Source organism: Haplochromis burtoni, unplaced genomic scaffold (genome assembly GCF_018398535.1).
Source record: "Haplochromis burtoni strain Fernald_Lab_line unplaced genomic scaffold, NCSU_Asbu1 Contig_199, whole genome shotgun sequence".
NCBI lineage: Eukaryota > Metazoa > Chordata > Actinopteri > Cichliformes > Cichlidae > Haplochromis > Haplochromis burtoni.
The window spans coordinates 857,249-882,832 of NW_024582560.1; the positions used below are offsets into that span (position 1 = coordinate 857,249).

General features: G+C 40.8%; 2 protein-coding genes across 3 annotated transcripts; one reads left to right on the plus strand and one right to left on the minus strand.

Annotated features, from left to right (window-relative positions):
- Nucleotides 1-406: 406 nt before the first annotated feature.
- LOC102290843 (protein zyg-11 homolog) lies at nt 407-9,683 on the minus strand. Of its 2 annotated transcripts, none has more exons than XM_005935639.2 (14): nt 9,438-9,683; nt 8,767-8,932; nt 7,711-8,510; nt 7,410-7,550; nt 5,719-5,895; nt 4,992-5,056; nt 4,595-4,694; nt 4,292-4,342; nt 3,733-3,891; nt 3,568-3,615; nt 3,231-3,431; nt 3,102-3,154; nt 1,967-2,064; nt 407-1,771 (listed from the first exon to the last, which is right to left on the minus strand). In XM_005935639.2, the coding sequence occupies exons 1-14, from the start codon at nt 9,438-9,440 to the stop codon at nt 1,590-1,592; spliced, it is 2,244 nt and encodes a 747-aa protein (XP_005935701.1). In that variant the 5' UTR covers nt 9,441-9,683; the 3' UTR covers nt 407-1,589. The 2 variants fall into 2 exon arrangements, with proteins under 2 accessions (XP_005935701.1, XP_005935700.1); XM_005935638.2 differs by having other exon boundaries at nt 3,733-3,894.
- Nucleotides 9,684-11,896: 2,213 nt separating this feature from the next.
- Nucleotides 11,897-21,587, plus strand: angptl1b (angiopoietin-like 1b). Its single transcript, XM_005935641.3, has 5 exons — nt 11,897-12,143; nt 14,868-15,692; nt 17,401-17,594; nt 18,651-18,921; nt 19,727-21,587. The coding sequence occupies exons 2-5, from the start codon at nt 14,906-14,908 to the stop codon at nt 19,912-19,914; spliced, it is 1,440 nt and encodes a 479-aa protein (XP_005935703.1). The 5' UTR covers nt 11,897-12,143; nt 14,868-14,905; the 3' UTR covers nt 19,915-21,587.
- The last annotated feature ends 3,997 nt before the right edge of the window (nt 21,588-25,584 follow it).

Genomic DNA, 25,584 nt, shown 5'->3' on the forward strand with positions numbered 1-25,584 from the left:
GCCTGACAGAATCACGTCCATTTTTAATTCAGTCAGCCCAGTGAATACAGTCATTCAATTGTGGATTTGACTTCTGTTAATTTCTTTTTAAAAGAATCATGAACCCCTTTCCGTCTTTACTTCTTACAAATAGTAAAGATAATCAGTCACTTTAGGAAGCTCTCTTTATACATAATCCTCTTACTGACTTCTTGTTAATTAACCAAATTAGACTTTCGTTGGCCCTTTCTCAGCTTTTTTTCTTCTTCTTTTTTACAAACCATTTCCATGTTTTCCCTCTTGCTTTTGTCCGTTTGATATCCTTCTGTCTGCTTCTTCCTCGTGTCACTTAAATATTGATAGGTTCCTCGAGCAACAGAAAGAAACTTTAGACCTGTAACAGTGCACAGCGCTGTTGTCCTTCGGCTCGGTTCTCTCCAGTCACTTTAACTCATCACACGCCGTCTTTTCCTGTGTGGAAGTGGAGTTCTACGCTATCGAGTAACAGCACAACTGTAATAAAAACCCTCGAAGGAAGTGCTGTTTTTCCACCCTTCTCATGACTTGAACTTCACACCTCTCTGGCTGTTAGCACTTAAACTTTTAACACAGGGCTGCCACTGTGAGTTTAAAGTTTAGAAGGCGAGTCTGTGTTAAATGCTGCCTCTGGATCAGATCTGGTTCCCGTTTTCAAGCGTACAGAATAACCCACCACTTCCAAGGAAATGAGAAACCTGGCTGAATCACAACATGCAACATTATTTTATTTTTTAATAAATACTTTTAAATTCCTGCTGGGATTTTCTTTTTTAAACAGGTGAATCGAAGCAAATTGACACTTAAAAAGTTGAGCAGCCAGGTAATAGTCAAATATTCACGTGAGCTTTTTAAATTCACTTCTCAAAAGGAATTATTAATAGAACAATTTATAATAGACACTCTCGATGCCTACAAGCAGTTCTGTCTTCCGGCTGTATTACATAAAACATAATGAATTCAGAGAGCCAGAGAGCGACAGTGTGCGAGAGAACAGAAAAATAAGAAGAGGAGAGAAAAACAGATAAACAGCAGGTTAAGCCTGCTGGTACCTAGCCACTTATCACACGATGATGACCTGGAATCTGTACATTTAGTGCCTAAATAATTTACACAAATACACATTATGGGCAAAACAGTCCAAAAAATACAGTACTAAAGCACCCCCTAGTGACAGGTTTTGAAATTAAAACCTTAAGTCAATCCATTTTTAGCTGCAGTTCATTTTATTAAGCTTCTATGCTGTTCAGCCCATTATCAATGTAGACTAAAAACAGTGCACATGTCAAAGTAGAACATTCGCTCTGTAAACAACAACTCTGGTTTCAAAGTAAATAAACAGTTTAAAAAATAGATAACACAAATAACTTTTTACATCAAGCAAATACACTGTCCATATGAAATAAATATTATGCATCATGTGGTTTATTCTATTAAATATGTTTCCAGATAATTAGCAACAAGTGTCTGCACCTTGATACTGCCTCTGCTTTCTCTGCAACTATATATCTAGCGTATTTCAGATATAGGTCAAAGATAGCAAATCAAGTAAAAGTCTTTTTTTAACACTTCTGTCAAGAGCGTTGAGGTGCCGTCTGATTGTTGAACGCTCCCGCATGAATCTGATGTTTCTCAACCATGCTCAAGACGCTGTCTGATAGTCCTTTAATGTCACTGTGTGTGCTGGGATGTGCAGCCAAAGCTTTCAGAAGTTCAGTCAGGCCTTCCTTCTCCAGCATGCTGCTGTAGTGTGAAGCTGGATGGATTGAGGAGAGGAGAAGCGATAAAAAGATGAAAGAGGGATAGAGCTCAAGACTATTAATAAACCAAACAGCCTATAAAATATGATCATATTTTTGCATGAATAAAACAATTGTTTCAGATCAACCCATCACGCCGATAGTGTAACCGTCCTTGGATCCCCACAGCTGTGTTTGTGTGTGTGTCTTACTGTTTTGAGTGCAGACCAGATGTATGGCCCAGACTGCCCACAGCTGCACGCCTGCGGGCTGACAAGTTTGAAGCAGAGGGCAAAAAGGATGGAACGACCTGAAACATGGACATCAAATAACCCAGTTTTTGTTTGTCCCAGATGCAATCCAGCTGAGTATGTGAGCTAAGGTGATGCAGAAAATGATTCTCAATCACATTTAGGACGTTTTCTTGTGATGTCTGAGCTTTCTGTAGCGATTGTGGTAGAATTCTGGGTATAACTCAGCAGAAAAAAAGAAACAAACAACAACAAAACCAAACTGGCAAGTGCCAGTGATACCCCTCAGGCTCCTGGCAGTCGAATCTTTAGCTGCCATAAATCTAGTGGAAAGACGAGTTTTATAACACATAATTACCAGGTCATCTTTTAAGACTTCAGCTATCAAATTGTGCCCTGGCTGGAAAATTCATACAGCTACAGCAGAAGGGTTATTATCACTAAGAAAATTTAATGAATGCCAAATGGGGAAAAGTCATTTTATCTAAAACGCTGAAACAGTGGCGTTGGTATAGCTGCACCATTGAGAAAACAATGCATGAATTATATTAAAGTTGCAAAATCCAAAAGTATCAGAGATTGTCAGTAGATGCAGCTGTGCTGTCATATGAGAAGCCTATATGATATCCTTCCTGAGTAAATATACCTATAGGCATGGTTTAAAAGATCCTACATGACCTCCTTCTCAAGCTACTGTGTTCACTAAACTTGACCTCTGACCTTGAAGTCTTACCTTAATCATGAGGTCAAGGCTGCTGATATTCAAAGCTATCAGAGAACCTTTTCTCGAGTTATCATCACTGCTGCCCACCTGGTTAACCCAGTTAATGCCCCAAGTGTTTCAGGCTGAGAGGTAAAAACTGTTAAAAGGAACTGTCCATGGTGTTTAAGATCAGGCTTGTATTCCACTGATTAAACTGGTGAAAACTGTGCAAATGTTGAGTGATCTAAAGAGAATGTAACATGTGTAACCTAATTAATGGGGAAACTGTTTAAATAAAGTGTTATTCAGCATGTAGCTCATGTCTGATGTCAAACTTAGACTAGTTTTATTCTCTCTTTACATATTTCTGTTCTGTCTTTGCGATTCTCTCACCTGTAAGACACCATCTCCCTCTCAAGATGGGTCCACGTCATGATGGAATCGTGCTGCCGAGACAGAAAGGCATATTCACAAAATGTGGTAGATCTTACGTGAAGAGCAGCATTCAAAACACACACACACCAGCTGCTTCAGTACGGTGCTGCGCAACTCATTTTCCAGGGTCCAGGCATCTGGTCTGGAAGCAAGGTGCGCCAGTATCCCCCCTGCAAAGTAGCGAACCCCCACATCCACCTGAGAGTCCTGCAAGAGGCTGAGAATGTGCTCCAAAATGTCCTCCTCCATCAGATCAGCCTGCAACTCCTCCACCTCAGCAATGTTGTTCTGCAATTCAGGGAGACCAATTATAGCAGTGACTGCAAAAACATAATATAAAAGGCAAGCATAACACAGGAACTGTTTTGTGTATGATTACGGCTGCCTACAGATGACTTCATTTAAAAGTATATACACTACCCACCAGAAGGCCAAGAACTTTCTGCTGAATAGAAGGTTCAGTGTAGTAGGACTGCAAAGCAAAAGGGAACAGCATGAGAGGAAACATACACTCTTATGTTAACGTCTCTCTTTGTGATGTTCATTTTTAATCAGTGTGTCTATTGCTTTATTTTCTGGTCTCCTTTACCTCCAGAACCTCCTCGTACAGCTCCAAGCCCCGGCACTCAATGAAATTGCGCGCTGCTACTGGCATTTCATCCGTCAGGTTCCACAGAGCACTCAGGGCAAACTTCAGAGTGGAGTCGACAACTCCAACCATGGCTTTCTGCTGCACAATAGCCAGCAGCTGCTGTTAACAGAGACAACAAGAAGAGGAAATATGGCACCGTGGAAAAGCACAGAGGGGGAGAGAAAATGGGAGATTACTTTTTTTGTAGAATAAATAAATATATAGGAGAAATATTGTACACATAGCGGGAACATACTAATGTGTAGCTTTAGACATAGAGCAAAAGAGGATAACTAAGTGTGGAGAGCAAGACGAAGTGACTGAGAAGCAGAGAAAGAGCAAATTGAGGCGTAGGCGTGCATTAAGCGATGGAATGACAAGGGCATCGAGTAGAGACGTGTATGCATTAAGTAACTGTAAATGGACAGGTGAGAAAGACGGTGAGGGAAAGAAAAACACAGGGAGAGAATTAGAAATAAACCCGTGCTAAGCCGGTACCCTGAGAGCCTTAATGTACCTTCATTATAAAGATATCCTTGCTGAATTGTGCCATCTCCTCTGTGGACAACTGCACATAAAAACAAATGGATGAGTGCTTCTTTTAAGGGTTTTTTATCCATTCTTCTAAATGTCAGTCTAAAACAAGAGGGTACTTTTATCCCACAGGAAAATTGTCCACATTTAACTGGACTAAATGAAAGCATAAAGCCGCTCGCTGAAATAAGTGTCAAAGGGTTAGCTCTCAACAGGTAGGATTAAAAGGTGCCACCACTATTTTCCAGCAGCAGACTAATGCACAGCGAGCGAGAAAAGTCTTGACCTTGGCCACCAGAATGGAGATGACAGCCACAGCCATCCTCTGCAGGGTCGGATCCTCGTGGCTGCTCAGCCAGTTAATCACCAGCATTGCCGCTAAATACCTGAAGCACGATAGCAGCGTGGATATAAGGAACACAGTATTACAAAAATACACCAGTGATGCACAGCAAAACCTTGTGAAAAGTTCACTGCTTTGGTTTAACATCTGGAAGAACTATTTCTTTTGGCAGTTGCATTTCAGAAAAAAAAAAAAAAAAAAAAAAAAAACACAACTCAGCTGGATTCCAATCTGATGGAAAAACACTACACTGCCACTCTATGCGTGCACTGATTATTTTGGCTACTGCCAGACCAATGGACTCAAAGATCATATTACGACTGACGGAAAGTAAACTAACTTGTCAAAAGGAACCTCCTGGAGGATGTAGTCACTGCAGAGGGCCAGCAGACAGTTCTTTTGCACCTGGAGAGACGGTAACACTTCATGAATTGAAGTATGGGGTATTATAGAGCAACTACAACTACAGTCAGGATTAGGTCTTAATTCTGTCAGGAATTAAGTTGGATTCTGGTGAATAGCAACTCAAACCACTGAGTGCCACCTTTTGCTGGTATACAACTACATGATATTATGATTCTAAAATCTGATGGTGGCTTTCACAAAGGATGGGGCATGCACTGAAATCCATCCATTACCTGAAATAATGGTTTTTCAGTGCATCCATTATCTTCAATTGCTTGCACCACGCAACAGCACTTTGCTGCTGCGCAAAGCAAATGCACAGCTCAGGAGCATTTGCGGGTTCAGCATCTTTCAACTTTGACCCATGCTTGCTGGGAAGCACACATAGTGGAAAGGAGGCTATGACCTGGCAGCAGGTAGGGACGGCAAAATGAGGAAAAGTTGATATCATAAGTCTGAAATTTTGGCGTGCACACACATACACACACTCTCACCAGAAGATTAATACAAAAACCTTTTGTGGAAAACAAGTTTCCATCCCAGTAGAGACGCCAAGTTTTTAAACTCCTAAAACACCTAATATTAGTAGTGAACCCAAAGGCGAGTAGAGTACATGCCACATCCTGAGTGAAAGCCTTTGAGGCACTGAGCATACTCCTGACCTGCTGGTGGTTGGGGAAATTCTTCATGGTGTTTAACAGTTGGGTGACAGTAGAGCTGAGCAAGCTGATGGGCATGGCCTGTGCCAAGTCCTGAGTGGTCAGGTTAAACACACACGCTGTGGCGACCAGGTGGATGTGCAAGGAGGTGGGGTGCCTCTGCATACCACTCACCACCAGCTATAGGACAACAAAATATCCATTATATTAGTGGTGCCCAACATTTTTTATCTGAAATATACTCAGAGCACTGTCACTGTCTTTTATAAAAAAAAATAAATAAATAAAAAAAAAGCACCAATCTATGTTCATTTGCACTTATTTTAAACTGAACGATAAACCCTTTCAGCTTATTTCTCAGCTGTAATCAGCTAATTGTTTTAACCATCATCACTATAAGTTCACAATGTCAACCATTCACTACTACTCTGAGTTCGACTCATTGTAACAACTATTCATTTCACTTGACACTTAGTGACCAATAACTTTACGTTACTTTAATCCATACTTTCACATTGCAATTTAAACTTTCAATTCATAATCTTAACTACAGTTTACCTGTTACTTTTTTCAAAACTATTTATTAATTTTTATTCATAACTTTAGCTAGCTCTAAAATTATAAATAAATAGCTAATAAGACTAGCTAACATGAGCAGCTAATCATAGCTAGCTACACACTATGCTACGAATATAACTGCTAGCCATATTTAAATACTTCATAACTTTGCATTAAGAATTTCATGTAGCTAATTTATTTTACTCAACCACATTAGCCTATAGTTTAACCGTAACACTTCACCAAACTATTATACAGATATTTACTAAAACTTTTAGCTAGCTCCTACATTCCAACTCTTTATCGCTTTGGTTTAGCAAAAAAATTTAAATAGCTTACATACATTTAGCTAATTTTTATATTAATGATATAATTTTGTACCCAATTCTTTGATTCAATTTTTTTTGTTTTGTTTTTTTTAGGTCAGTGTTAGCAGTTGTGCTAATCTTGCTATACTTAAGGATCTTGCAGAAGTACTCTCTGTGGTACTGTATCTCATTTGGGAATCATTTTGCAGATCATTATTACACAAGCATGTGTTTTCGAAAAAGTAATGAAAGCAATATCCAATCCGCATGTTCTTTTGTTCAATTCTCAGCTCTATTCAACCAATTCATCTATACAGTTGGACTGTACTATTTAACATCAAAGCTGTAATTTAAACTGCCTCACCACCTCTTCTCTTCAATATCCACAATTCACAGGACATTAAAGCTGTAAATTAGGAAAGTGGTTTAAAATACCAAAGAACCAAAGATTTTTGAGAAAAAAAAAGATTATTTATATTACTTTTTTCTTTATTTCAATAAATCATGTTTTAGTACTTTGAGATATGGTGTGAATGTTTGCATTGGTCTCTGCATATGCTGTTTCTCTTGGCAAGGTCTTAGTTAAAAAAAGGAAATGCTAGTTTCAGTGACAGTACTGTTTTTAAAAAAGAAATTAATGAACAAGGGAAAAGATCTCATACAATGGAGAACAAAGGGAGATACTACAGTAAAATCTTACTTATGGTAAGTTTTTGCTTCTCCTAAACTGAACAAAATAGCCAACTGGTTTTCTGTTACCACCCAATCAAACAAGTCATTCCACAGGTTTACTAAAGACATGTCGGGAAGCAATGCAGACCACAACACCTTCAGCACGTCTGGCTGTGGTTTGTCAGTGTCAGTGGTTAGACTGTAGAGATGGACAAGGGCCTCTCGTATGAAACACTCGCGGTCTCTGTACCTTCTGAGTGCCTCACACACCTGGTTCTCATCAGCCTCTCCTGTTACCTGGACACACATTCAGCAGCATTACAGAGAGAGGAAATGCAGTGGGAAAATTCAGAAAGAGTACAAACAGAGCCTCAAGTCAAAAATAAATGAGAAGCTTGTGCAGTAATCAGGCTTGTATTTCTACCATTGCTTTCCCTGGGTAGTAAAAGATTCTTACTTTTAGGCTTTTCTGTGTAGAAAAGAAGTCACAGGAGCTAACCCCAGTGGCTAGCAGGCCCAAAAAGACCAGTCCACTTCTGGATTCCACAAAGCTTCTGATTGCAGCTTCACTGATTCTCTTCCGACCAGAGATATCTAAAGAAACTAGTGATGGGAGGACCTGGGGAGTCCCCTCCAGAAGCTGCCGCACTGTCTCATCTCCACCTCTTCCATCGCTGTCATCTACAGAGAAGTGGTCCTCTGAAAAGTCCAGATGCTTGAGAGCATGAAGCTGGCTAAAGACAAAGAGCAGCTGGGCAGGGGACATATCCAGGTGCCGCTGCCTGTGGGCAATAAGGGATCTCAGGGTGTTTTTGCACTCAAGAAGTGCAGTGAGCTTAGAGATAGCACTGCAAGAAATATCCAGCGTCTCCAGGTGAGGGAGATTGCAGATATCCTCAAGGGCAGCATCATTTAGGTCTGTGTTGGCAAGCTTTAGCATTCTAAGGCCCTGCAAGGAGCTGAAGCCAACATGGATCCCACCATTTGCCTCTAAAGACTCCCAGTCCAGATGTAAACCGTTGAGGGACAACCTCTGCAGGCTGGATCTGCATTCTGGGTTGGAGGCCAAGCCTGAGACAATGTCAGCCCCAGTAAGACCACCAGAGACCCAGGAGGCATCTAGTTCCAGGAGCCGGTGAGGGCAAAGAGCCAGGCGGAAAGCTTCTGCAGACAGTGGGCAGCTCTGAATGGAGGCTCGGCGCAGACGGAGTTCTTTGCAGCTTCGGAAAATCCCAACAGTTGTGTCATTCAGTATCTCTTATGGGAAGAAACAAACATAGGGATATTGTAGGAAAAAGAAGCATCGGTTAAGCCATATTTATGTTTGTGGAATATACCTTTCCTACTCTTGCAATATGACAAACTGAAACCTCTGTTTACTGCGAACTAATAAATCATTTCACCTTCAATGCTTTGGAATAATTTTTCTTTCCTTCAGTTTGCCAAACAACTGCGACCACTCAGTAGCGGTAGAAAATTGATGTTTGCAGAGCTGTTTTATTTTCTGACCTACCTTTAGCTGCCATGTGATTCAGAAGCTGGTCAGCAGTCTCCTGCGGGAAGACCGGGGCCCAGATGAGGCTCATGGAGCCGTCTGCTCGCATGCTGCACAGAGAGCTCAAGCTCTGGCACACCTGAGCTAAGCAGAGGTCACAAAGCGTCGGGGGGCCCTCCGCATCCTGCAAGAACATCACCATGTATCACAATAATCACACACACACTACAGAAGAAGTATATGCTCATATGCTCACTCGACTCAAATTAGAGGGAAAACTTTACATAATATTCCATGTGATCTGGCCAAAATACAACAGTGCAAGTTTTATTATATGTCATAATTCTGTGATGTAAATGTCATATTAAGAGGTTTCAGTTTATTCTAATTGCATTTAAGCCTACATAGACCCTCCAGTTGTCTGTGTGGTCTTCCTCAGGCCTCAGCGGATCTACAGAGACACGGATCTCTAACCTTAGTCTAATTTTATCCGCCACAGATGAGTCTCCGCTCACGAGCAAAGCCTGTTTAAATCGCCTCGACCCCACCGCTTTCTGGAGGGCAAAGTGGACAATAACAACTGTTGCTTCTACTGCTCTACACAACAGCCGAGTGCTTGTCACAGAGTCGATGTGCACGAAAATAAAACCCTGGCGACATTACATGGAAGGGAATGGGGTCAAACTCACCATGCTTGAAAGTGAGAAGTCCGTAGGAAAAATGAAAAAAGTAACAGCAACACTTCGTTCACCTGCTTTTTAAACCATGTTACTCTGATTATTTATTCATTTCCTTCCCTTTAAACGAATGACAGCTAAGCAAACGCTCCTCTGTTTAGATTAAAGTCGCTACAGTTTTTCGCCAGACGTCAAACCACAAGTGTGAACTGTCAATGTCCAGCTTGTGATTGGTCAAGCCGCATGACGTCACCGAGGGCTTGGCGCAGTGTCTGTGATTGCAGGGGATTAAACGCCGTATCAATTACAAGCTTAGAGAAGTGTCTTTGGAGGTATTGCATAGATTCTAAATAGTGAGACTTAGATGGTGACATTAAGTGTTACGATTAATGTGGACTGGGTCTTAAAAAATAAAATAAAAAATATATATTTTTCCCTCTCCCTTTGATTTCATCGCATATGTATTCTCCAACTTTCCACTAGACCAGTATTTCCCCCTTACCTTCTTTAGGTGTTGGGGCAACCCAAAGTGCCTCTCATTTTTCTTGCTGAATAGGAATATGAACATGTAAATAATATAAAATAACTATCTATTACTTTTTGGACTGAATACAGCCTCCCACATTCACATAGCCACAAAGCATATGCTTACACACAAACACATAAACCAGTTACTAATTCTGATTAAAAAAAATATGGATGTTTTTGTGGAGTCTGTCAGTTCTTTTACTCCACATTAAGAAATATATTATTTTAGTTTAGCTGGGATTTTTGTTATTGTGTTTTTGCACTTTTTAAAAAAATTTATCTGCTTTCATGCATCTTCATATCTTCATTCAGAATAAACTAGTACAATTATGGTATTTGCGAAGGTGAAACTGGGTGGTAGTAGAGTAGTTCGGCCACAAGGAGGGGCTCACAGAGAGGGGTGGATTTTATTTTTTTTACCACAGTGACAGCTTAAGTCTCAAAGTTCAAAGTGAACTTTCACAGAAATTATCCACAGATACAAAGGATCAAACTCCATTATGTGCCTCCAGAATATACACTTTACATATACTTGGTTTTCAGAAATTTGAGCAGTGAGCCACTTCAGGTGGAGCATGGAAGACCAGGTGATTTGTTTAGAGTTTAAAAGAGTTTGCAGATGTTATTATGCTTGCCATGTTTTATTGTTAAAGGTTGATAATAATAATGGAATATGGGTCTTATTGATTCTGCAGGACATTTTTTCAGCTTCTGAAATGGCACGTGTTCGAAAAAGTTTGGTAACCACTGTGGAGTCTGAAGTAAAACATCATGTTAACTCAGAGAAACGGGAAAATTATGAGGAGCATTTTGCTCAAAGAGTAATGTCTGTTTTCATAATATATTTGAATAATTCTTTTTATTTTGAAAAGTAGTAAAGTCACTTTGACGTCTTCAGACTTACTGCAAAATTATTTCAAAAATAATGAACAAATTTAGAATTTGTTAGTTTTATTCATTGATATGATTTTACTTGCTCAGAAATCTGGTATTACCAAGGCTAAAACAATTTATTTACAAATTAAAGATTTACATTAATTTATCAAAAAAGCTTTTTCCTTTTCAGATTTTCAGATTTCTAAAACATTTTTAAAAAGAAAGATTTTTCATTCCTGTTTGCTGTAATTTTTCAGTTTCACCCACTGCAGTGAGACTCACTATGTCGATCACGCACAAACAAACATATGCCCTCACACATGTGTGCGTCACACATGAGCACCCACACACTTCTACACAGACACATTTCTACAATATGAATCCTGTCTTGATTACTCAGAAACAATACTGTCCTCCCACATGCTGAAGTATGCCTCCCCACACAGAGAATCCCCATGCTTCAAAGCCTGTGCTTCCTCTCCGGTCCAAAACATTTAGCTGAGGGGCGTTCTTTTTTGTTTGAAAAGCCCTGTGCATATTATCCTCATACCAAATAAGCACAGCTGCCAATAGCTCTTGGATTGCCTCTGGAGGAACACACATCCCATATAGGGAGTAAACATGAGAGAAGCACTCGCTTCCAAAAAACAGACCTCGTATTATTATGCTAGAGCTACTGGATCGCCAGAATCACTCAGTCATTAGATTCGAGTTGATAGGAAACAGATTTGCGTGGAGTAAGCAGACTGTGAGAAGTAGTTAGGTGAATGAAACTGACAGATGAATATGTGAGTGAGAGGGAGAAAAGGAAAAAGTCCATCAGCTTTCAAGCCTGACTGGCATGTTGCGTGTGTAGGAGACTGACTAACCCTGCAAACCAGATCTTGTTAGGATTTAAAAGATGGCAGAAAGATTGTTTTTTGCATGTGCCTTCACCAGTAACTGACTCACAGCCAAGTGCATTCATCACTTTGTGGTGAAACTTTATATTAGGAGGAGTCTTTTACCCAAACTGACATCAGAGGAGGAAGGCAGGGCCAAAGCCTCTACTCAGACTACAGGAGGAAAAAAAAATCACACCATCAGCCCCTCTCGTTCTGTATATGGACCACCCTCCAGTGTCCTCTTCCAGTTGACAGTTTCTGCTGGTGCCATAGCATAGTGTGCAGGCCGTTAATCTCAATGAGAACAAAGTCAGAGTGAGACTGGGAGTGAGGAGATGGGAATGGAGAACCAGCAGAGGAGGCACGCGTGAGACACCGAGCTGGGTTCTACCTGCAGCTCTTGGACCACTGATTGATCTCACTGACACAGGTTAGACTTTTGCCTGTTTTAAGAGCTCAGAGTGGCATGTGAAGTTTCAGAAACTGATGTGACAGTATGTATATTTTTGAACTATATGCGCATTATTGAATCTGTAGATCTTTGATGAATTCAAAGCACAGATCTAAATGCAATGTACTGAGTATAAACCTTCTTCTGATGGCTTTAGAAGGATCTGTGGAAGGACTGTTAATTACCTAAAGGAAATATGTCTGATGTGAACCACTTGGCCCCATTCACCATGTTTAATGTTCATGTTTAATGTTGTCTCTTTAGCAGACAGACTTAATCAGTGGCACCGTCGGAATAACTTGTGGTCTAATCCTGAAAGAAATCTGCTGGCTCCGAGCAAAAGCCACAACAAAGTTTGAGTGGGATAAAAAGGAGGGATATGTGATTTGCAATAATATATTCTGTATGTTGGTATAACCAGTTTGATGGGACCGTAGGGACTCGTACGCTGTGTTCGCAGATATATAAAAGAAAATCCTTTAATCGAGGAGCTTACCAGCACACAGTGGTGCCACTTAGAGTTAGTGGGCCATTTGGCAGAGTCCTCCTAGTTCCCTTCTCCACTGGGGAAAACCAGCCACCGCAAAGTTTGACCTGTCTGGTTGCAAAGGACTATATTAATATAGATGAGGTGGCTGGATCTGGTCAGGTCTGGCTCTGACCAAGCAACGTAGAGGTGAAAATACCCTTTTAATAAGTGAAAAAAAGAGGGAGGGAAAAATGAATGCTGTGGCCGAGTTGATGAAGACCAGCAGGGTGTGAACGACAGAGAGAAACCTGGTGGTAATAACTGCAGATGAGATTCACAGCTGCGGCTGAGGAGCCTCTATGTAAACACTGTCACTCCTGTCAGACCAGAGCCTGTGAGATTCATATTGTGGCGTTGGAGACATACAGATGGGCCAATTGCTGAGCCTTAGCTTTTGAAGGGAGGGATGACCGGTGACTACAGAAAGACAGGAAAAATGCACTCTCTGAGTAATAATAACTGACTGCCTGTGCCAAGGTGTTTTTGAAGCCCGACACATGGGCCACTTTCATTAAAGCGCCTTTTCCTTTCCTATCATATGGTTTGTGATCTATGCCAAATAAACAGAAGCTAGTTCCATATGTAAAAGCTAAAACAAGCCAAAGCTTTACTTCTATCAATGAGTCTTTGTGCTTCATGAGAACACAAAAAACTTTCCCTTGAGGCGAGCATGTTTTTTTCCCTGCAAGGATGATAAAAGGGTACTATTCTGCTACGGGAGCATTCTGAGCTTAGGTAATGCTCTGGGATCGGTCCCGTTTACTGTGGTCAGGGCTCTTCAATGCAACTAAACATCAAGTTAAGGCCACAGAAATGATTCAATGCCCCTGCTGTCTCTGCCTCGCGATCATTAATTTCTGCCTTCGTGGGCATCTGCAAAAATCCTCAGCAGATGTGTTTCAGAGCATCAGCGTGATGCAGTTCATATCATGCGCCTGTCAGAAGTGTCAGCTGAAGGTTCAGCTTCAACTCATCCACCAGACTGCCTTCTGGTTGGATTTGGCTTGACTGCCAAAGTCAGCCTGACGCTGACTCGCCGTTATTGCTCCACTTCCAGAGCCAAGCCATGTTACTGAATATGAGAAGGAGGGATCTTTCACTTAGCATGCGCCCACCCCTGCTTCTTTTCGTTGCGCTGTCAAAACCAATAAGATCAAAACACCAGCTTTCTTCCCAAAAATAGACTCCAGAAAACATTACTCATAACCCAGGAACCCCCCCCCCCTTTTTTTTTAAACTCTGCTCTTCATCAAACACGCCAATTTATTTTATTTGTCACCAAAACTCAAATGTATCTGCTTTCTAGCAGCCAGGCAGAAGTTAAAGTGAGTCAGAGAAGCCCAATGACTACCACCTGCTGCTTTCTTTGCTCATTACCGGACTAAAAATGTCTGCACCTCATGAAACACAGACTGCCACTGGATGCTTCCCTATAAGATAGCACATTCAGCATCCTCCATGACCACAGTAACACAGTTTTCTCTCAAGTATATTTTAATTTAATTTAATTTTTTCACTTGGAGTTAAATCTTTTGTCAGATTCCTCTGTTTTATCCACATAAGCTGGTGCCAGTATGGTGAAAGACTATAGGGGAGATTTGCAGAAGGTCTGAGCCATGAGGTCTACTGAAATATTAAAAACAGATCTCAGCACTTGTTCACACCCGCCCAGACACCTGATACAAATGTGGTAAGAAAGAGAACCCACGAGGGGAATGTATTTAGAATAGGAGATTTTAAATACACAGATTCCTGCTGATGAACAAACAGCTTAGTACGTGAAAACAGGTGTATCTCAATTTTCACTTTTGTAAAATCTATTTAGTTATTGGTGCTTTTTGACTAAGTTTTGCAGCCACACTGGATTAAACAGATTCAAAGGAAAAAAGAGAGCCTTTGCAAAACCTTAGTTTTCTTGTAGTCTGCCTGTTAGACAGATGATCAAATGGAAAGAGATGAGTGATGAAGATAAATATCTGAACCAACTCTAGTGGAGTCAGTTTATTTTGATGCTACCAAAGTCCTTTTAGAAGCAGGTACCCACTGATGTCCAGATCTGTGGCAGGGAATTTGCAAGGAGCTGCAGGTCAAATATGGTGTTTTCATGGAAAACTCTAGAATAACACCAACCTAATTCCTTATGTATGCAATGCGTTTCTTTTTCCTTTTCATAGATCTGTACGTTTTTTTGATAACGCATAGAGGAAACACCATGGGACCTGGAATGTGGACCGTATTTATTCTGCTTGGTCTGTCCCTCTGGAGCAACAGTCAAGCCTTTACCAAGAACCCCATCCTCTCCCGGATAAGAAGGGCCCCAGAGGCCAATGGAGAAAACAAAAAATGCTCTTACACCTTCCTGGTCCCTGAGCAGAAGATCACAGGCCCCATCTGTGCCACCCGTGGTTATTCAACCGACAAGGATCGAGTGACACGCCTGGATGTGGCCTCGGTGCGCGACCTGCTGTCTAAGCAGCGTCGGGAGATGGAAACTTTGAAGCTGGTGGTGGACGTCGATGGCAACTTGGTGAATGAGATGAAGCTGTTGAGGAAAGAGAGCAGAAACATGAACTCCCGAGTGACCCAGCTCTACATGCAGCTGCTTCATGAGATCATCCGGAAGAGGGACAACTCGCTGGAGCTGGCTCAGCTGGAGACACGCATCCTCAACGCCACCACCGAGTCGCTGCGCCTGGCATCCCGTTACAGGGAACTGGAGGCCAAATATGCAGCGCTGTCAGCAATAGTGAATAACCAGTCAGTGGTTATAGGAGCACTGGAAGAGCGCTGTATGCAGGTGTATAGTCGTAGGCATGAGCATCCACCTCTTGGACCTCCACTGGTGCAGGTGGTGCCTGAGAACATTCCAGTCAATGTGCCACGTTTCACCAACGAAATCCAGAGGTTTGCACGGGAACGAGGCTCTCGTTCCGGTCCGTCACCCACAAGCGGTACCCTGGAAGCCCAGAAACCTCCACAGAGAAACTTCAGCGCAGAAGGTTAGAGAGTTACTCATCCATCCACAAATCCATTCATTTAATCCCTGCTTCAGTCCCAAATATCCAACACAGTCATGGTAAAATGTAGAGCAGCCTTCACAGGCCAACCACAACAAAATAATAATCCAAAATTTTGAACACAGCTGCAGGTGGGCCAGTGTCCCAACTTCTAAAGGTTAAAGATTTTGTAAATTCAGCTCGCACCTCAACAGAAGGAACACAAAGCAGGATGGAAATAAAAATGCGCTAATGTCTCAATAGAGGCATGCAACCTAAAGTAGAACAAAGAAAGTCCTAAGCAGTGAGATTTTGCTCATCAACAGATCTCCCTCAGATAGTTCAATTACCTTCACCCAAGAATAATAGAGTGTGTTGAACTTCAGTGCAGCTGTGTGCAAAAGATCCTTCATAAAACTGCAACTGCATGTGAAGTGCAGACAAAACTCAGGCTGGCATTACAGGCGCCGTCCAAACCGCAAAGTAGAGGTAATTCTGTTATATAAGTGAATGGACTATACCTTTACCTTATTATCATAATGTGAGCGACTTCCTCATCCTTTCTGTAAACTCACTTCTACACCTGCCAACAATGAAAAAATTTACAATGTTAAATTAGCTTGAGAAAGGGCAGCCATTATTAAAGAAAGGTTAATAAGATATCTACTTTTTTATTACTTCAAATGAGGGAAAGTTATTTCTTATTAAAGTGACTTAATAGGCCAATTTTCTTCTACTGCTCTGTATTTAACTTTGCAGACCTACAATACATGTGTTTTATATTACTCTGTGTGCTTGTGTGACTTTTTTTCCCCGTGTTTACTGTTTTTTCCCGCATATTTCATTTTCTGTCAGACATTTCGTTCCTTGTAATGTAAACTCGTTGTCTCAGTGCTCTAATTTAATCTGCCCTATGAAACCCAATTGCGGTCGGATGATAGGTTTGGTCAAAATTGACCTTTTGTTCTCTAGAGAAGTGTGCTTTGTGAAAATGTAACATTTGAAACCACTTACCTACAAAACAGGATAAAAAAAAGAAAGAAGCCTGCAATGTTACCCAGTGATTTGTGAAGTCTTTTTAAAGCCTCAAGCTGAGCATTTACATTTTGCAATCTTGTCAATATCAAACAGGGCCATACTTACAAAATGAGCATCATGTTGTATTCAGTATTCATAAACTCAACGGAACAGTTTTTACTGATAGCGTGGATTAAGGGAGTGCTACTTTTGGTCTATACAAAAAGTAGTCCACGCTAACTACATCTTAGCTAGGTTAGGCTAACTTGAGGATAGTTTGTTAATCTAAGCTGAAGCATATTTGATTTCTTTTGGGTTTTGTTTTGTTTTGTTTATTACTAATTTTGTGCATTGAAAAAAAGAACCGAATGCTCTAAAGTCCAATTCAGTTTCTTATGTAGCATAAATAAGTTACTGGCTGAATCTAATAGTAAACAGTACTGGTAAAAGCTAACTAGCCTAGCATCCGTTTCCTTAACAATTCAAAAAGCCTAACAAACCTCACCTTCAGATTTTTGTCTCAGGTCTTTGATTTTTCTAAGCATATACAAATGTATTTTTAGTAAATCTGATTATTTTTTCCTACAAAAATGTAGAATGTTTGTCCAGCTCTTTACTTTCTTGATAGAGCTAGATTTTTTAGTTCTCTCTTACATTTATCAACTGTATCTTCTCTTATTCTCTTTTCCCTCAGGCCCATTCAGAGACTGTCTTGCAGCACAGGAGGCTGGCTACAGCACTAGTGGCATGTACCTAATCAGACCAGATGAAGCTGAGAGGCCAGTGCAGGCCTGGTGTGAACAGGACATAGACAACGGCGGCTGGACTGTCATCCAGAGCAGAAGGGATGGTTCAGTTAACTTCTTCAGGAACTGGGAAAACTACAAGGTGATGACAATTGCACTTCCTCTGCCCCATCTCTTTCCCCCTCTTTTCTTCTTTTAAAAGTGCTGTCAAATAAATACTTGGCCTATCCAGAGATAACAATGTGCTGTTATACGTTCCATCTAGAGGAACCACTGGGGTGTTTGAAACAATTCCCTGAGCCTGAATCTTCATGTATTCACTTACTGTAAGATATGTCAGCAGCACCATTTGTTGGAGATCCTTTTTTATTTTCCCATTATGAAACATTAGTTGTCCCACTAGGAAGGTATGTTCCACAGCTCAGCTGGAGCCAAATTCTTTCCAAACTGCTTCTACTACAGCACCTTCCTGGGTGGATGGTTAGTACTACACCACATCAAAAGCACAGTGAGACTGAGATTGAGTACATCATTGTTGGCAGCCTCTGCAATCCGGAGTTCCATTCAACCAGGTCAAGGCTGGAGTCTAAATTGCAATTTCCAACACTGATTTACCTCTGTACTCTCCCACAAAGCCACACACACATACACACACCACAGAGGAGGCCTCAAACTCAAAGCCTACATCATTCATCATTTGCTGGCTCCCCGAACTAATCCGCAATCACAAACCTCAACCTCTTTTACCAAGTGAAGTGTTCTGGCGGCATGTAGCCAGACATAGATGGCTGGTGGTTTTTCAACACAAGTGGCCAGGCCAGTTTCACTATTAGCAATGATCCAAGAGATCGTTGCTGTGGGGTAGGAGCAATGAAGGAGAATTTTGAAGACAGATGGCTTTTCCAGCATAAACTCTACAGCATGTCTTCCTCAGGAATTTCAAATGCAGGATGGTATCCGTATATCTCAATGTATTTTTTTTTCCTTTTTAATTTTCACTTTTCTGCAGAATCATGTCATGAGAAAGACCTTTCTCATTTGTTCCCCTGACAGTCACTCATCATCGCCCACAACTCCTTTTTATTTTCCTAAATAATCCTCATGTTTCTAAACTCCACGGGTAACCGCAGAACAAACAGTGTACATTGTTTTCTGTGATCTTTTTTGTAACTTTCCTTTTAATCTTCCTTTGACTCAGAGCGGCTTTGGCAACATAGACGGAGAGTACTGGCTCGGCCTAGAAGGCATCTACGGCCTCGGAAGGCAGGGGGACTACAAGCTGCTAGTGGAGCTGGAGGACTGGATGGGCAAGAAGGTTTACGCTCAGTACAGCAGCTTCCACTTGGAGCCAGAGAGCGAAGGCTACCGCCTGAGGCTGGGCACCTACCAGGGCAATGCTGGGGATTCTCTGAGCAGCCACAACGGCAAACAGTTCACTACTCTGGATCGAGACAAAGATGCTTTCTCAGGTAAACAATACTGTGAGATTGTCACACATAGTCTTCTCTGAAGTGTTGAAATATACATTTTCTCTTTGAATAATTGAGACCATTAAATTATTGGAATCTGCAGTCTAAGTGGTCCTTCTTGATTGGTCAAAACATATCAGAATCGACTAACAGATTCAAAAGGGAACACACTGTGACACGAGGCCAAGTTTGTTCATATCAGTGGTATATGTAAAAGATGGGATGGGTCTAACAAACTGTACTTTACACTTGCAGTCTTTCTAATTGGGTGCAGTGCAGCTGATTACAAGTTTACAAAGTTACCTCAGTAAACATTTTCACCTAATTTAATTTATAGTCTCAATACTTTGTTTCAAAATATATCACAGCAAGATGCTCATTTCATAAATATGGTTATAATTACTGTAAAATAGACTAGAAAGCAATGTATGATTTAAGGCATGGCTGCTGTATGAGCACGTGGTGTCCTCCATTTGTCGCTTTCAGAAAAGCTTTACTATCACAGTCAATTTTTCTCACTTGATAGAAAAAATAAAGTCTGGGTTCCATCGCTAGAAATACTTTTTCTGTCCATCATTATTGGCAGACGTAAAAGATAACAAAATACAATACAATGTTATGTTAAATGTGTATACACAACACAGAATGCTAATCTCAAGATAACAAAAGGACAAAAACAGAACAAAAAGGGAAAAAAACTTATAGTTTTTTTAAAATTATAGTAATGTTTTCTAGGGCAGTGCCAATTACCTCACTGAGAAGAATAACCAATATGATAACCAATTCTTCTGTTTTCCATTCGCAGGTAATTGTGCCCATTTCCATAAAGGAGGTTGGTGGTACAACGGATGTGGCCAAACCAATCTCAACGGTGTCTGGTACAACGGAGGTGTCTACCGTAGCAAATACCAAGATGGTATCTTCTGGGCCGACTATGGCGGAGGTTTCTACTCAATGAAGTCTGTCCGCATGATGATCAGGCCCATAGATTGAGAAGAATGCATAAGCCAGGCTGGTCAAGGGGCAGCTATGTAGGCCAGGGCAAACTTGACTCCATCTACATTGAGCCCAGCTTGAAGATGGAGTTTACCAATCGTCAGACAGTGACCTGAACTCTCTGCTATAAAAGACACAGATTCTGCTTGTTCTCCTTTTGATATCATAGTTGACTCAAACATAGACGGATTTACCATATTCCTATATGACTGCTCATAGGAAGCCATACTGCTCCTTTAACCACCTAATGTGTATGACCGAGAAGGTGAATTAAGAGTGTATGCCTACGTTTTTCACTAAATTAATGGTAGCTGTCTCTCTGATTAAGAAACCACAATGTTGTCTTATTAGTATATAACTTCATGGGGCAGAGAAGCCACATCATAAAGGAACTTCAGCGGCTGTGATTTCATTCCCACGGTTAGCATCGCAGGCTCTTAATGCAGCTCGTCCTACCTCGCCAACATAAACGTCTGGAGGAAACACACGTATACGGCATTTAACTTCCTATAGTTGCTGGTAGCTGGAAAAGATATTTTGTTACTACGTTATAGATTTATCTGGGCTCTGTATTCACTTCCAGATGTGAAAGAGCAACACATTAATGAGTTGGAGTTTATACATTTGATTACATGGAAAGAGTGGCGATTTTATTTTTAATCCCTACACTTAAAATGACCTGTATACTGCATGTTAAAGTACTTTGAGTGCAGAAGACCAGAAAGGATAATTTATGTGTATAATTAAGTTATCATTACAGTGAAAGGGGCCAGGTGTCCTGAGGGAAATAGTAAATGATCCTGAAGAAAATAGGACTAATTTCCTGCACTGTACGTGACAATCATTCTCCAAGTGTGCTTACACGTATGGAAATTTGTTTTATATGTTTTTCTCATTTGGCTGTTGATTAAACTTGAGTATGACTCTGTGAAATACAATCATTGTTGGGAGGGGGAATAAAAAAGATGGATTTCCGTTTTGTTTTGAGTGGTTTTCGAGCATGAAGAATATGCCAGCCGAGCGTGTTGAAAGTTATAGGCATGGGGACAGACAACGAGAAACACATTTCTGAAAGCCAGACGGAGATGGAGAGAGAAATAGAGGGAAGGAAGGGGAGGAGGAGATGAACTGGGATGGAATGGGTCCAAATTTCCAAGTTATTTTTTCCAGCCACCCAACCAGCCCCCTACCCGCACGACCATTTTTTTTTTCAAACACAGAGAAATGTACATTCTTTCCACACAAAAGTGCTTGAACTGTATGTTTTTGTAATTTAAAAAAATCTCTCCTCAACAAAGACACCAGTCCCTGCACCCTGTAATCACTGGTAAAGATGGAGAGCAGCATCCTTTTAAGGAAAACCATCCCTGAGGAGGGGGTTGCAGGGATGTAAAATGATGGGGATGCATTTGAAGAAATAGCCAGTTGTTGTATCCACAACAACACATTAAAGCCAAGCAGCCTGTAGTCTCGGATCTGAAAATAGGTTCACATGTTGTGCTCACCCACCACAATGGCCTTCACACCCATGTCTTTAAAAACTTTTATAAAGCATGAAATATGAACCAGGAACACGGGTCAAACCCAGCTGGACATGGAAACATGTTTATGGACATGTAAAAAAGCAGCCGCTAATAAAAAAAAAATGGCATTACAATCTTAAAATTAAACAGCAATAAAAGCCGATGAGTCACGATGCTTGGCAGAACAATATTACACAACCAACAGTCACTAAATGGGAACATTTAGGGTTCACTTCAGGGGACATTCTTGTTCAAGTGGTTTCAAAAGAGCTCTTTTCATAAGCTGATTTATCTGTTCACCAACTCAATAGGTTTACTTGACTTATTAATTATTAGTCCTGTTCTGTCTTGCTGGTTAAAAGTTGTTTTCCACGGCTGATTCAAACGAGTGCTATGACACTTAATAGAAGAAGGATATGCAAAATCCAAAAGTTCCAGCGAATTCCTGGACCAGTTTGCAACACTTTGAATTTGACACTAATAAGAGTTGTCTTAAATCTTTCTGGCCCTGTCGGCTTTGTGTTGATGAGCCAGACCATCACACTCTTCAAGTGGTGTCCGTGGATGACTGGTTTCAAGCAAAGTCATCAACGCCAGGCGCACAACTTTGATCACATGGAACACATGAATCCTTTTTCTTTCTTTTTCAACCATTGTGTTCTCCCTTTGACAGTCCAAAAGAGTGCTCTTAATGCCTTTATGTCTATAAATCTGTCTCATTATAACCGTCAAAACCTCTGTTTCCTGAGAGTTTGCCTGCATGCATGTCGATGTTAGTTTAGAAGACTGAATTTAATTACATCAGAATATCTTGCAAACAGTAAAATTGAGATTAACGGTACAACTCTCATGTGTCTCTAATAAATCTGAAACTTCGGCCACCTGGCGTTTAGCTTACTTTGCCATAAAACTGGAAAACACTTCCAGTCAGGATCAAGAGTTATAAAAGCAAAGCAAGTGGATCCAAAGCTTACAGATTAATGTGATATACCCCCTTTTTTTTACTTCTAAAATGAGAAGTTGAGTAGTTCTGGAAACTACCCCCATAACACTGATTCCACGCCGCTGAAAAGATGAGAAAAAAAGTGCAAAGCTATTAAAGCTGATTTTAGTTTTATTGTTTGAGGATTCTTCTGATTTTAAGAGAATTTGTCTTCTGTATAACCGTTTCTGTGCTCAAGTAAGCTAAGAGCTAGCAAAAAAGCAAATAAACGTGAAAATTAGAGGCCAAGGGCTTTAATCTGTCACAGGTCTGAAAATATATAAATGCTTATTAAATCCTTCATTTAAACATTTAGCTTCATTGAGATTGAGATCTATTTTTCAAGACAGACCTGTGAACAAAATAAAACACATACAAAAAGTTAGACAAACAGGTACATGTACACAATTTTAAAAAATGCACAAGAGTAGCTTCATAACATTTTGGTAGTTTGTTCCGTTTGTAGGTGGAGAAATATTTCAATCCAGTTTTTCCTATTTCAGTGTGAACAACAGGTACAGCTAATGTTTAAAATGTCCCACGGCCTGACATTGTAAGAGCTCCGTTTAAATTCAGTCAAGGAGATAAGCAGGCAATCTTTGCAGCAAAGAGCCTTGTAAATAAATATCATACAATGCTGCTGTCTTCGATTTACTGTACATTATCACATTTTGTTCTCTCATATAAGATACGATGGTGACCAAGAAAACAATCACCTGTAATGAATCGTAATTTACGGTAGTACACAGAATCAAGAGGCTTCAACTTGAATAGAGAAGCAACATCACCATAATCAAGCGTAGACAAAATTGGCAGATTGCACAATGATCTTACTAATCATGAATGAGAAACAAGATTTGTTTCTATGTAGAAATCCAATCTATTCCTTTAATTTTCTTAAAAGGTGTTCCGCATAAATAAAATAAAACATGCAGAAATGTGACCTACTGACATATACAAAGCATTTTTAACAAAGTATAGGCCTACTGCTTGCTGACAAGTTCGAAAGCAGGTTTAGATACCTTTCTAGAGCATGGTTGTTCTCTAAAACACTTTTTTGTGCTTTAATGCAAAATCTAGACGCCCTGTCCATCCCTGTCCTCCACTGCTACCCCCTGAGAAGCTTTACTGGATTAATTTCAATACAAATTTTCCCAGCTTGACCAAGGAAAAGGACGCTGATTATAACGGACCACCTTCCTGTTACAAATGTGCCTCTAAACCCTCAGTGAGAACAGACCCCACAAATCAGCCAGTGTGGGTTGATCCAAGTGTAGCCTTCCAATAACTTGTGCCGGTGACACACTGAACCCTCACAATTTTAAACAGCCTCACAGGGACATGGAAATGCCTGATTAACCCACAAAAACCAAACCCCTGCAAAGCCTCATGCTGGAACTGTGAAGGTGACATCCTTGGCTCCAGTGAAAGGACCACACTCAGGTCTGCACCAACTCAAAATACCTTGCCAGCAGACTGGGGATGGGCAAACGCTGCTACGGTGTGGTCCTCTGAAAACCACTGCACGTTTCAGAGGTAAAAGCCCTCCTTGTCACTAAGTGAAGGTTCACTGTCTACAGATTTCAGGCTCGGAAGATCCCTGACAGTTCGCTGCTGTTTGCTATAAAACATCTGCTGTTGGGGGAATGTCCGTGAGAGTGACTCATTAGCTCTCAGAAGCTCACTTAGTGTCAGCAGCAAATCAGCAGACAGGATGTGGAGCTGTTTTCTTTGAAAATAAGCTCCATGATGAATTTTTTGCTCTAACTGGGACGGTTAAACAAATCCGTAACTAAGTTTGTTGCTAAGTGCCCTTTTGATTTAGGGCTCAACAGACACTTGTTTAAGATGGATCATCGTTTGGAGAAATCTGGGAAGGCTCACTTTGCTGTGGACAGCTACAGTTTCCAGTCTGTCCTAAAATTTCCAGAAGAGTGATAGTGTGTTTAGCTTTGAAGCAAACAAGCAGAGGCTGAGATTGTGAAAATGATCTTTATCTTGCTGAGGGGTTTTTCTCCAAACTAAGCAGCAAATGCAACCCAGAGATAACAAACAAAAGGACATGTGAACCATAGAACATTTGCTCCTTGAGTTTCAGCTGCTTATTAACTGACATTTAGTCTGTTAAATGCATCTAATAGCAATGAAAAATTCAGATGGTTTTCATCGTTCTTGCGTTTGGCATGGCAGGCTTGTTTATTCTGCTAAAGCCGCGAAAGCCTAAGATGATCAAATGCACATCCTTTGTAAAGAAGTATGACCTCTGAACACTGCAGGTTAGTCACGTAACTGAGGACCCGCTAATAGCCTACAGTATGTCTGTACATGTTGAGTGATTGCACTCATTTTGATGAATGACATGAGTCAGATGGCCTGGTTAAGGCTTTAGAACCTCCTGGGTATGTGGGGGCAGGGGCAAGGAGGACCATCTATTTGATGACTCAGCTGTTTTTACGCCAAAGTTAAAAGAGTGAAAAACAAAAAGGGCCTCCTGGCCTAAATCTGCTCTGGAGGAATATTATCTGTAAAGGACAACATATGGAACCACGGAAATGCTTTCTGATGAGCACTGTGGAGAATTGAGGTTTCTAACCTCAACTGGTAACTCTAAAGCTACATTTTTTTGGTGAAAGCAGAAGAAATAATCACTTCATAGAAGTGTACTGGCTGATGTTATAGCCGTTGCATTCCAAAGTAGCTGTAGGTGTGAGTGACTTTTGAATTGAGTGGAAATTTTAGTGGTTATAATGGGAAGTGCGGGCAGGCATGCTTCATATTGGAGGGAAACTTCTGTGATCATTAGAAGTGTTTCTTCTGGTCTAAGGGGAGCTAAAAACAAAAAGTAAAAAACCCATAAAAACTCAAAACCTAGTCTGTAAAATGTTGAAAAAGCCTAGAGCATGAAAACAAGACAATGTGACCTTTCTCTAAGTTTGTCGTAAAAGGTTGCAACACTGCTTTACGTGATTTGTTTTGAAGGCTTTGATCACATTCTTCCCACTGGTCTTGCAAACTGACTCTGGAGTCATTCTTTATACACGTCAGCTCAGGCTCTAAAGTCGTGTTAGCACACAAATGCTGTGTTCTGAAAACTGTTCACTGTTAAACACAAAGAGCTAAGATTCTGCTTGGTAAAAGACAGACAACATTTGGGGGGGGGGG

Excerpts from the sequence above, each read along its gene's own strand:
- LOC102290843 (XM_005935638.2), bottom strand. Across the intron at positions 3,895-4,291 it reads AGGATATCTTTATAATGAAG|CAGCTGCTGGCTATTGTGCA; the intron begins GTACATTAAGGC and ends CTCTGTTAACAG. Across the intron at positions 3,432-3,567 it reads AGAAAGTTCTTGGCCTTCTG|AACAACATTGCTGAGGTGGA; the intron begins GTGGGTAGTGTA and ends CCTGAATTGCAG.
- angptl1b (XM_005935641.3), top strand. The coding sequence starts at position 14,906 with ATGGGACCTGGAATGTGGACCGTATTTATTCTGCTTGGTCTGTCCCTC. Across the intron at positions 17,595-18,650 it reads GGAACTGGGAAAACTACAAG|AGCGGCTTTGGCAACATAGA; the intron begins GTGATGACAATT and ends CCTTTGACTCAG. Across the intron at positions 18,922-19,726 it reads AGACAAAGATGCTTTCTCAG|GTAATTGTGCCCATTTCCAT; the intron begins GTAAACAATACT and ends TTCCATTCGCAG.